The following is a 12,132-nucleotide window of genomic DNA, read 5'->3' as shown; positions in this document are numbered from 1 at the left end:
CTACTTACATTGCACAGACATTAGAAATCTCTCTTCACATGAAACTCTGTCAACTGTCTGCTGCCAACTACTTCACATCTTCCAAACTTCTGAGTAATTCAAAGCAATGATTCTTAAAGGTATCAGCCTATTACATGTTGCATGTGATGAAGCCAGAAGAGTTTGTGGTGCCACACTTAAAGGACAGGTTAGAGAAGCAAAGGCTTGCTAAATCAGATACATCAAAATACCACAGATTCTGGAAGCAAAGAAAGCAAAGATCGCTTAAACTGAAGCACATGCACTGAAGCACATATATTTGAATGCATGTTTATTCAAAAGTAAGTCCAACCAAGTTAATTGTGCAGACTTACTTAGGAGTAAACTGCTTTGGAAGCAGTGAAATGTGGTGGTGGAAAGCACCATCAGTCCAGGCCTGTATCCAAAAAGATTTCGGTGGTGGGGCATGGGGGGGGCATGATGTCACTTTCAGCGTCACAAAAAAAATGCTGGGGGAGCAGGAGGTGCTGGGGGAGGGAGGATCGTGGCTGTGCTTTGGCCCCAGAGAGGTTTGGCCCTGAGTGGACTTACCCCGCAGTGCGGTGCAACTTGCAGGGTGATCTAGGGGAGGTTAGAACTGGCCTCTACTGCTGGGTTGTGCCCGGGGGGGAATGTCTCTCAGCAGTGTTCTCCTCCTGCAGCGAGCACTGGCGAGTGAGGAGGGACATCACTGTCTCCCCCACCCAGCCGGCTGAGAGCCTGGCTCTATTTTTTTTTGGGGGGGGGGTGAAAGCAGAAAGAGAAGCAGGCAGCATTCTCCACGCACTTTCCCCACAGAGGAAATCCCAGCACTGCCTGGCCCCCATGCTGGAAAAACAAAGTGCATGTGAGGCAGCCAGTGTGTGTGTAGGCAGGGGTGGCTGTGCTGCCAAAGGGAAGAACCATTCCCAAAGTTGGCACCACAGCAACAGTGGGGTTTAAAACATGACCGCTTGCCATGGCTTTTTTTCTCTCCTGCCATTTTCCAATTTGGGTTGGGTGTGTGGAGACAGACGGCTTTGCCCTGGTAGTTTCTAAAACTCAGGGGACAAAACATTCTCCCTGAAGTTATTAGCTGCACACTCTTATTGGGTGCAGACCGCCTCCGAAGCATTAGTTTAAAATGTGCACCCATTCTGCATTCTCGGAGGGTGGAGTCGGGGTGGAAGGCACATGGGGTGAGCCTTAGCCCCAGGGAGCCCCACCATGGCTACGGGCCTGCGTCAGTCTGCAGCCAACCCTGTGAGGGTTTCAAGACATTTGCATCTGCCTGCCTCTGCGCAGCAACCCCGGACTTCCTTGGTGATCTCCCATCCAAGTACGAACTAGAGCAGACCCTGCTTCGCTTCCAAGATCTGATGAAATCAGTTACTGGAGCTAAGTGGGCCACCCCTTGATGTCACGAGCCTCCATTATGGTCCATAACTGTTTGAGAGAAGGGTCAGAACAGCAACTCTCCACTGTTCTTTGGGCAGAGGAGTAGTGTTACCATCAATGGCCTGCCTTATCGTTTGGGGAAATTAGCTAGGCAGCAGGCAAGGCCGGAGGGGTGCAAGGGACCTGTACACCTGTCTATACCAAGGTCCAGTACAGTAGGAAGATTCCAAATTTGAAGAGTAAATTAAATAGTTTTTATTAAAGTATTTCCCTAATTACAAGCATAATAAAAATTCAAAAAGAGCAAGCAATACAGAACTAAGAAAGCAGAGGTGATTGATAGTGAATAGAGGGATCAGTTAAGAGTGATACAACCTGTCCAGACATGCAGGGGTCCATGGTGATGAGATTACGGCCCAAACCAAAGTCTGGGAGTGAACTGCCAGTTGGCATGAGGGGCAGACAGACAAAATCTGAGGCCATGTGCTCAGATGGATATGGACATTAGAGAACAATGCTGACCAATGGGAGCTTTTCCAGGGCTTGCCCCAGGTGACGACAAAAGATTACCTGGGCCAGTCAGGTGTCGGGGGTGGGGTGGGGAGTTGTCAGGAGAGGCATGGCCTAGATGTGACTAATAAGGTCCCAGAGGGCATAGTCTGAACTAACAATAGCTATGATGGGCCTAGCCAGGTGCTAGATGGCTGGGCCGGGAGTGTCCATTGTGGAACAATAGGGTGGTCTGGCATTTCCCTGGTGCCAGAAAAAAGAGATGATGTTTCTTAATGTGTGGCAGGATGAACCTGAATGGGTCACTGTACATGGAGAGTTAATGTTTACCTTGATAGGCCTGGCATAGATGTAATATTTCAGACAAATACATGGAGACAGGAATGAGAGTATTATTCCAAAAGTAATTCCTGACAAACATGTGAAACAGAAGTTGGGGCTGGAAACATGCAACAGTCTTCATTCATGACAATAGCACAGACCAAAGCGCGGTTCCGGTGCCAGTTGCTCCAAAGTGCAGTGCCCCCAGGACAAACACACAGGCAGAAACTGGGGCCAGACTGCTCCCCAAAAAAATATTTGGACCACTGCAAATGACACATCCCCACGCTCTGGAGACTGTGCCCTGCAAGGTGACATACAGTGATGCCCGGTCCAAACACCGGTTCTGATGCCACGAGCTTCTGTTTGCAAGGCTTCCCCGAGGACTGTATTTCAAAATACGGGGGGGGGTAGAATGTGTCCCCTCAAAGGGGAGGGTCTGCTGAAGACGGGGGTGTATGAAGTGTGGGGGGTCCAAACCTTATATTGGATACAGGAGGCACTTCCTTATTCAAATCTCCTTTGAAATGCAGGCCTCGGGGAAGCCCTGCGAACAGAAGCTCGTGGCATCAGAACCGGTGTTTGGACCGGGCATCACTGTATGTCACCTTGCAGGGCACAGTCTCCAGAGCGTGGGGATGTGTCATTTGCGGTGGTCCAAATATTTTTTTGGGTGGGCAGTCTGGCCCCAGTGTCTGCCTGTGTGTGTGTCCTGGGGGCACCACACTTTGGAGCAACTGGTACTGGAACCGCACTTTGGACCAGCACATAGAATGTGTCCCCTCGAAGGGGAGGGTCCGCTGAAGATGGGGGTGTATGAAGTGTGGGGGTCCAAACCTTATTTTGGGTGCAGGGGGCACTTCCTTATTCAAATCTCCTTTGAAATACAGGCCTCTGGGAATCCCTGAGAACAGAAGCTCATGGCATCAGAACCGGTATTTGGACCGGGCATCAATGTATGTCACCTTGCAGGGCACAGTCTCCAGAGCGTGGGGATGGGGCCTTTGGGGTGGTTTAAAGATTATTTTGGGGTGCAGGCTGGCCCCAGTGTCTGCTTGTGTGATTGTCCTAGGGGCACTGCACTTTGGAGCAGCTGGCACCAGAACCGTGCTTTGGACCAGGATACAGCATATGTCCCCTCGAAGGGGAGAGTCCTGTGAATGTGGGGGTATATGATATGTGGTGGTCCAGACCTTAATCTGGGGTTCAGAGCTTTCCAACTCACTCTCCTTAGTGTTTCTGAATGACTACACGAATAAGTAACAAATAAGGAATGAATAAGGAAGTGCGAATAAGGAACCAACTTCAGCCTCCTGTCCAGGAGGCTGGTTACAGTAGCATTCCCCCACAGGAAATTTCCCCACTGCATGCCATCACAGGCCCCTGGGATACAACAAAGTAACATGTAGGCTGCATCCTATGCACCATTGCTCTGCACTAACTGCTGTGTTCTATTAGTATTCATCCAAATACAGATACTTTTCTGGTGGCAACTATCTCCTTTTTCCAGAATCCAAGGCAGGTTTTAAGGATGTGAAGGTACACCATTCATGTCATAACATTTCCTGCTCTCTGTTGCTACCATGAAATATACTTTATGCCTCAACTTTCAAACAAGTGGTGTAAAAACCACTGCATTTTCATATCATTTCAGCAAACCAGGCATGCTAGACTACTGATGTACCATACTCCAATCTTTAATTTAGTCTTCCCCAACAATTTTGATATCCTTGCCAGTGAACAAGGTGCCATATTTTCACTCTTTTACTTTAAAATGTAGATTAATCCTACAGATTATGAAAAACTGACAAATTATTCTTTGCCTTTCTTCCCTTTTATTACCGGGGCTGGGATGGGAAGCAACAGGAAATTTTAAATTGTTTCCAAACCTTACTCAACATATTACACCCTGATCCTAAACACATCAGGCAAGACATACTAAGCAGAGATATTTTCCTCAGAAAATGTATTTAATTGACATTCTTCCAAATAGTAACTGAAGACAGCCCAAAGCTCCTTATTCAATTAATAATTGTGCAGCAGCTGACTACAAAATTACTATAATTGCTTTCAACCTAATCAGGCGTCAGTTCGTAGAAAAAGAGCTGCAGGAGCTCATTAGCATAACTTATTAGCATATGCCACACCCCCTGACATCACCGGAAGTGCACCAGCCCCTCTGACAGGCAGAAGCACCTGGGATCCATTCTTTCCCCCCTCTCCCTTCCCTTCGCCTCCAAGTCGGGCAAAGGAAAAGGGGAGGGGGAGGATCTCAGGCGCTTCTGCCTGACAGATATGCTGGCGTGCCCACAGCTAGCCTGGGTGAATTATAGAATCATAGACTCATAGAGTGGGAAGGGACCTCCAGGGTCATCTAGTCCAACCCCCTGCACAATGCAGGAAATTCACCAATACCCCCCACACACCCCAGTGATCCCTGTTCCATGCCCAGAATATGATTTTAAAAACCTCCAGGATCACTGGGGGCCAAACTGGCCTGGAGAAAAATTGCTTCCTGGCCCCAAAGTGGTGATCAGCATTTCCCTGGGCGTGTAAGAAAGGGCCACAAGAACTAAGCACTGATGCAACCCTTCCTGCTCTACCTCTCGTGATTTGCCTAAGTTCACACAATCAGCATTATTATGATCCTTTTAAAGTTGAAAGGATGATATAAATGCAAAGGACTATTTGTAAGATTATCTGTAAGACACAAGACCAGGATGCATCTCACTTCTGGGCAATCACTTGAAGAAACCCTATCACTCAGCTTCCATTGCCCCCCACACACCCCACACTGGAATAAGAACATAATATCAGGCCATACCGCATTGCAATAAAGCCCCTACAACTGTATACAGAAATACTGAGCTTCCCTACCATTTGCCACAACTAGCCCACCACACAACCAGGATCAAGACTCCTAAGTGGACCAACAGACAGGCATACACTCGTTTGAGAAACTGAGTATTACATTACAACACCTCTGGAACATTACAGATCAGTAGAGGCAGCACTGCACAGTGGTCAGAGTTGCAGATTGATGTGGGGAGACCCAGGTTTGTATTCTCACTCTGCTGGCTGAGTGACCCCAGGCCAAATCTCCCCTTCTCTAGCTAACCTACCCCACAGGGTTGTTGTGAGGATGAAATGGAGACTCATGGGCAGGGTCCCCAGCTTCCCTGGCAGGAACACTATGTTAAGAAATCTCTCACAATTATGCAGCCATAGCAGGCAGGAGGGAAGGAGGCGAATACCTCCAGCGCCAGAGACTTGTAGGGGAAGAGTCAAACTTTGGGGACTCACCCGTGCACCAGAGGGCCAAGGCAGCAGGAGGCAAGAAGCCTGGGCGAGCTGGGCTCCTCCATGCCTGGCAGAAGATGAGGTGCAGAGGCGAGAGGTGGGCAAGCAGAAGAGGCACTCAGCCAGCCGCACAAGCTGCGTGCAAAGAAACTCCCGCTGCCCCAAGCTTCAGGGCTGCCTCGTTAAAGGAGTGCAGAGGCCAGACTCACAAATGAGAAAAAGCAAGCAAGCTCTGGGTTCGTGGGTCACATTTTGGGCTGTGGAAGAGGAACCGGCTCCATTCCTGGAGTTCTCTCGAGTTCCTGTGCTTTTGGTTTCGCTTTTTGCCAATCCGCCTCCCAAGACTGCTCCAGGTGCTCCAGCCTGAGGGCTGCTGGGGGCGGGGATCGAGTGCTCATTACTTGTGGAGCTGAGGCTCAATGTCCCCAGCTGCTCCGCCACATTCCCTTCCCTTGGTTTGCTCAGGGAGCCCGAGCAAACCGGCTGCTGGAGGGAAGGAGAGGCGGTTTAAACCACCTTCCCTTCCCTTGGCTTCCTCAGGATCCCTGTGGCTGCAGAGAGCCCGAGCAAGCCGGCTGCTTGGAAGGATGTGCATTCAGTTTGTCTGAACCGAATGCACCCCCGAAAATGGCCCATTTGGGCCCCTTTTAGGCTGCTGCGGGCCGAATCAGATTCTCTGATCTGAATTGGCTTCCCACAGTTCAGCCCCATTATATCCTATGGGCCCTAGAAGTCAATGCGAAAACATAGGGTATATTCTGGGGGCTGGAAAAGTGGGAGTTTGAGGGAGAGGCTCTAAAATCGCAGGGTAGCTGCTGGAGCCTCTCCCCTAGATACCCACCATGTTTCAGGAACATTGAACCAGGGGGTCCAATTCTACGGGCCCCCAAACAGGTTGCCTCCATCCCCTCCATTGTTCTCTATGGTGGGAAAAAAGTTACTTTCCCCCCACCATAGAGAACTGCTGATAGGGAGAGAGAGAATAGAGTGGGTCAGCAGAATCAAATGAGAAATTGTCTGATAATTGTTGCACAATGCAGAATGCCTATTTATACTTTTTTTAAAAAAAAATCCTAATCTGGACAACCTAAATAAACTCAATTATATTCTGCTGAATAGAACAAGCACTCCAATTTTCAACATCAAAATACTTCGGTTAGCACCCATACGACTATCCTTCAAGGAATATTCCAAGGGATGTTCCAGACACTGCTTATCTCATTATACTACCCTGCTTAGTATAATGGTTAAGCGGGCCAGACTAGAACTAGGGAAACCCAGATTCATTCCTCAGCCATGAAGCTTATTTGGAACCAATCCATCTCTCTCAGTCTAACCTGCCTCACAGGCTCAAAAGGATAAAATGGAGAAGAACCTTGAAGGAAGAGTAGGATCCAAATGTGATAGAGAAATCATCTGCCCAGGTAATCAGTCCAGAATCAGAGAATGAATACTTCAATAACTCCACTAAAAGAAAGACAGGCTGCCCTCATTCTGGAATTCTATTGCACAGCTAACCCAGATACAGACATTATTGACTTTGTGTAGCTCTTTTGACAAGTGTTGGTGGCTACAAACTCAGAAAAGGCAAAAAGAGACATTTCTTTAGATACTTTGTTTTTCTTGCTAATGAGGAGAGATCTGTGACATTGATACAGGAGCCTAAATATGTACTTACCTTAATCATAGGGTATCTGGGGGGAAAGGCTAGCATGCTTCTAGAAGGTTTGCTAGAAACACACCAAGAAGGTATATAGTTTGGAGAAAAATGTTTAAAGCAACATTTCCAGCCTCCTTTCTGGTGAAAGAGTAATTGCCTATATTTACCTGTTTCCTATCCTAATTTAGGACAACTCAACTGTAGACACCTCCTTACTATCAATACCTACCATATCAGCACACTCTGCAATTGCCACACACATATTACACCCAATTACCTCACCCTGTATCACAACTTGAACAATCTTTCCCTGTTACCACAAAGAGAATGTTACCCCAGTCATACAATTTTACTTACCCTGGTGACTGGGAATTCCTTTTCATACACACAGCCTGAGTGACTGGATTTTGCTGATGAGCTGGAGAAAATCTGGCTGTTGAAGATCTCTATTTGTTCACCACTAGGAGAAAAGCAATATAAACATTTTAGTATGCAATACTGTCTAAACTGTAATGTCACAAGCAGTATACTGCTTTTGTATTATTACAAAAGAGCTAATCACTAGGTTCATTTCACCATTGTTAACACCCATTTGTAAAATGATTTTAGAAGGAGCACCTCAGGTTCACAGGCTCCTTTTAAATAGTTCAGTGGCACAAGATCCTAACTTTTTACCTTTGGACAGATAAAGTCTTTAGTTTATTATTTCCTGTCAACATCTTTGGCCAATAAGTGGAAGTTACCTACTCCGGTGACTTCAGAGTACAACAAGCAGAAATAAGGAGGGAGTATTATAAAAGAGACAGAAACTGGACCTTTTGACCAAGAGAAGGTATAATTCCATTGCAGAACACAGATGAAAACAAGAGCCAGCCAAAAGAGTTAACAATTCATTCAAACTGATGTGCGCTGGCAATGTAGTATGAACAATCACTTTTTGTAGTGGGTCACTTAATTCTGTAGAGTCCAAACCTGACAGCATCAAATATGTATAGTTTCAGAGAGTAGCTGTGATGGTTTGCAGTAGAACAGCTATATTTTGTCAGATCCATGATGAAGCGAGCTTTGATTCTTGAAAGCTCATACCCCCAAAGTTTTGTTGGTCCCTAAGGTGCTATTGAACGCTAATCTATCAACTCTGTACATGAAGTCCAGCTCAACAGCTTCTTGTTGGAGTCTGCCTTTGAAACAGTTCTGATGCAGTACTTGCAGCCTTTAAATCTATTTACGCAGGAAAGTTGAAATAATCCCTTACTGGCTTATGCATGTTTCCATTTTTGTATTCTGTGTTATTCTCTCACACAGATGCATAAATTTACAAAACCAGGTTCAAGGAGCATGTAATTCCAATATCCTCAACTCTTTTCTCATGATATTTCCTCAACTACTCTCTATCTAGATGATATTATTATTATTATATTATATTTCTTAACCGCCCTTCCCAGCTTGTGCAGGGCTCAGGGCAGTTTACAACAATTAATGTATATCTTTATTAAATGTTTATTCACATTGGACAGAAGCATTATTATTTATTTGCTCTGATGCTTGGATTTAGCTTGACTCTCTATTTTTCATTAGAAGGCACATGCTTTGCATGAAGAAGGTCTCTCCAGTTAAAGAAAGGATATTACACTTTTGGGCAAGATTTTTCTCTGCTACAAACCAGGGAGAGCCATTACCAGTTATAGCAGACAGTACTCAACTAGGTGAACCAATGGCCTGACGGTATAAGGCAGCCTGTTCCTTACTCCAAATATCCTTATTTTCATTGTATTTTTATTTTATTTTATATTAAAGTTCATCTGATTGTTCCTTCATATTTTTAGTAAAAATTAGAAATGGAATTGGTTTACAGGAATATCTCCTTTAAATTTTTTTAGCATATTAATTGTCTGTTTAAAGTAAAAGAACTCATTCATCATTTATTACACCAGCCTTCTGAGTGATGTATGAATGATACAGCAAATCCAATGGCTACAGCTATCACATAATAATACTTTTGTATACAAGGATTTGTAAGCACTTTCAACTGTTCAAACCACTCCCCATGCATTTCCTTGTAATCCTGTAAAGCAGATTAACATTATTATCGACTATGACGTCCCATCCATTTCCCTCCCTCAGAGGCATGATTTTTCCCTGTTTTTCTTTCCTTTTTGTGACTGAGCCACCCTAGTTGACTGTTTTCTTCTTTCCTGAAAGAATTCTGGCTGCCCCACCCTGTCACAGTAAAATATTTTGGCTGTTTACTCAGCACAGGAACCTGAGAGAAAGAATGGGAGCCCCCTTTAACTTATACAACTTAAATGGCACTTGAGAAGTTTCATATTCCAAATTAACAAAATATTTTAACATTTGGGGGGGAAGGGCAGGTGAAATCAGAGGCTGTAATTTCTAAGGTAAAACCAGTACACACACAGATTTTAGTTATTATTTTTCAGGCTATTGAGAGTTTCTCAAGCTATTCACAATTACTTAACTTTTATGTTGAGAGGCTTTTGTTTCAGTGCTTTCCCAAACACTACAGTACACTTTATTTAAATATTCTCTGACTCCTTTGGTTTCCAGAAGGCTGGCAAATTCTTTCCAGTATCCAACCTTCTCTTGAAACACCAATACTCATCTTGAGTTTTTAACTGACTCTTAAGGTTCTACAGGCAGTTTCTAACCACAGCAGACCAGGGATCTCTGCACTCCTCAGAGCTAACACCCTGTTTGACTGGGTAGGGAATTTTCTCCTCTCCCAAATGGGAGTCTTTGCCTACTTCCCAAACTTCCTTGCCAACTTTTCCCTCATTCTCCTGTCTGTGTTAAAGTGCTCTCAGTCAGGGCTGAACTCCAAAACTGTCAGTACTTAACTCTTCTCAGCCAGGGCTAAAATCAGACTCAATTCTCCACAGCATCCAGTTCAGAAGTCTTTCTCTGCTCAGCTGATGCTAACCTATCAGATCGCTTTGAACAGCCTGTCACCAGTGTTCCCCCTAAAATGAGTTAGTGTGAGCTAGCTCACAGTTTTTTAACCTCCGACTCACAGATTTTTGTCTTAGCTCAAAAAGGACGGCTCCAGAGCAAATTAATTTATGCAGTAGCCAAATCACTCACTCACAATTTTAATGCCAGTAGCTCACAAAACAGAATTTCTGCTCACAAGACTTCACAGATTAAAGGGAGCATTGCCTGTCACTCAGGGCTCTCTGACTCTGTGAAGAATTAACCCTTTACAACCCTTCAGCTGTTTGTACAGGACTTCTAAGCTTTTTAAAAATGCAGTCAATCACATCGACTTATTGCAATGAGGGGCTGAAGTTGAGACAGCATGACCTCCTCCTAGTCACCCATTGAGTTCATGGCAGATGTAAGAGAGCCAAATCATACTCATACACAAAGCTATGGGGAAGGTGTGCCTCTGGGTGTGTCAACTGACCAGCAGCCAGGCTTAAAGCTGCTCTTGTGCATTTACCTTCACAGTGAAGCCATAATCCAGACGGCTGAATCACAGTGACGTTTCAGTGAGGAGTTCCCCCAAAACAAAGGGAATTATAACCAACATTCTCTGCTATTAAGGTGTTCCGCTTGGGCACGGACAACACCTTTGAACCAACACCCGGGAAAGAAAGCCAAAACAAGCGCTTAGCTCGTCTCTTAGCTAGCCTTTCAGACTAGAAACACACGCGAGCGCGCGCATGTATATATAGATCACTATCTCACTTCCCTTTTTCAACCAATGCTCCTTTAGGGCGGGTAAAAAAACAGAGCTCTTCCCATCCGCACCACCTGAGTGACGGTGCGCCAATTCCAACACAGGGAAGGAGGAGGTTCTCTTCTCCACAGGCAACGAAAGTGTGGTCGCCGCCAGTGTCCATGCGCGCAAGACTGCGGGGACAGCGGCGATAAACCCCACAAGGGTGGGGGACGCAGCGCGAGAAGCTGGTGATAAACGCCATCCCCATAGAAACTGAAGCCACCGGGGGAGGAGGGAGACGCCAGAAGGCTCTTTTTCGCTCCCCGCCAGCCACAGCGGATGCCCGCAGCTCTTACCCGGCTGGTCTTCGTCGCTTCGCCCGGAGCTTTCGAGACGCCTCCTCAGCAGCAGCCCCAAGTCCGCCTTGGTGGACTTCTCAAACCACACAAATCAAACGCACCAGCCGTGGCGGCAGCGCTTCAGCGCCGGGCCTGGGCTGGGACTTCGCATCCATGTGACCATCCAAGGGAGGAGGAGCTGCGAGGGCTCAGTCGCGGAGACCGCTGCCGAGGGGAGAAATTGCGGGAACCGCCGGGGATAGAGCCGAAGCTGCGGGCTTATCGGAGGGAAGCGGTTATGGGGAGAGGCCGCTAAGCAAACGTGGAGTCCAAACGTGGGGGCCCCCCCCCCCCTTTCTCGTGGGCGTCAGAAAAGCAGCCGGCCGCGCAGGGTCAGGCCAAAGGTCTATGTAGCCGCGCGTCCTGTTTTCCACAGATCTCAAGCATATGTTTCCGGGAATCCCACAAGCACAGTATGAAGGCCGCAGGCCTTTCCTGCCTGTGTTGTCCAGCGACTGGTATTCAGAGCTGGAGGTGTTGATGAGCCATGCTGGCAGGTGGCCCATAGCCGTCCCTCATTACTTTAAAAGCAATGTCGGAGATGTGGAGGCAGTGTATTCGTTTTTAAATTAAATGTTCATTTTTGGTATTGGCATGGTGTAGTGGTTCTCTCAGGAGGCCCTTGGATCAGTCAGGGCTGTTATGAGGATAAAATGGGGTGGGTGGGAGCTATATATGTTGACCTGAGCTCCTCAGTGGAAAGATGGGATGAAAAAGTGAAATATCTGCACTTTCCAGGGGTGTGTGTGTTCATTTTTCATTGCCTATTGAGGGGATGTACTAAAACGAATGACAAGAATGCACACTGAGAACAATAAATATGCATAAAGGACCATTGGATATAATGGGAGCCAAATACCAACGGT

The 12,132-nt window shown here is 46.4% G+C and overlaps 1 protein-coding gene across 1 annotated transcript in view; it reads right to left on the bottom strand.

The window, feature by feature from the left end:
• Nucleotides 1-11,488, bottom strand: part of SNX10 (sorting nexin 10) — a 68,869-nt gene extending 57,381 nt beyond the window's left edge. The window contains exons 1-2 of the mRNA XM_015418571.1: nucleotides 11,225-11,488; nucleotides 7,544-7,646 (exon numbers count right to left, since the gene is read on the bottom strand). Of these exons, the coding sequence (XP_015274057.1) occupies nucleotides 7,544-7,569 (26 nt within the window). The 5' untranslated portion in view covers nucleotides 7,570-7,646; nucleotides 11,225-11,488. The remainder of the gene's footprint in view (nucleotides 1-7,543; nucleotides 7,647-11,224) is intronic.
• Nucleotides 11,489-12,132: the final 644 nt, after the last annotated feature.

The sequence above is a fragment of the Gekko japonicus genome, unplaced genomic scaffold, assembly GCF_001447785.1.
Source record: "Gekko japonicus isolate JY-2015 unplaced genomic scaffold, Gekko_japonicus_V1.1 scaffold341, whole genome shotgun sequence".
Taxonomy (NCBI): domain Eukaryota; kingdom Metazoa; phylum Chordata; class Lepidosauria; order Squamata; family Gekkonidae; genus Gekko; species Gekko japonicus.
The sequence above is the reverse complement of the archived record's forward strand: the minus strand, read 5'-3'. Positions and strand labels throughout refer to the sequence as shown.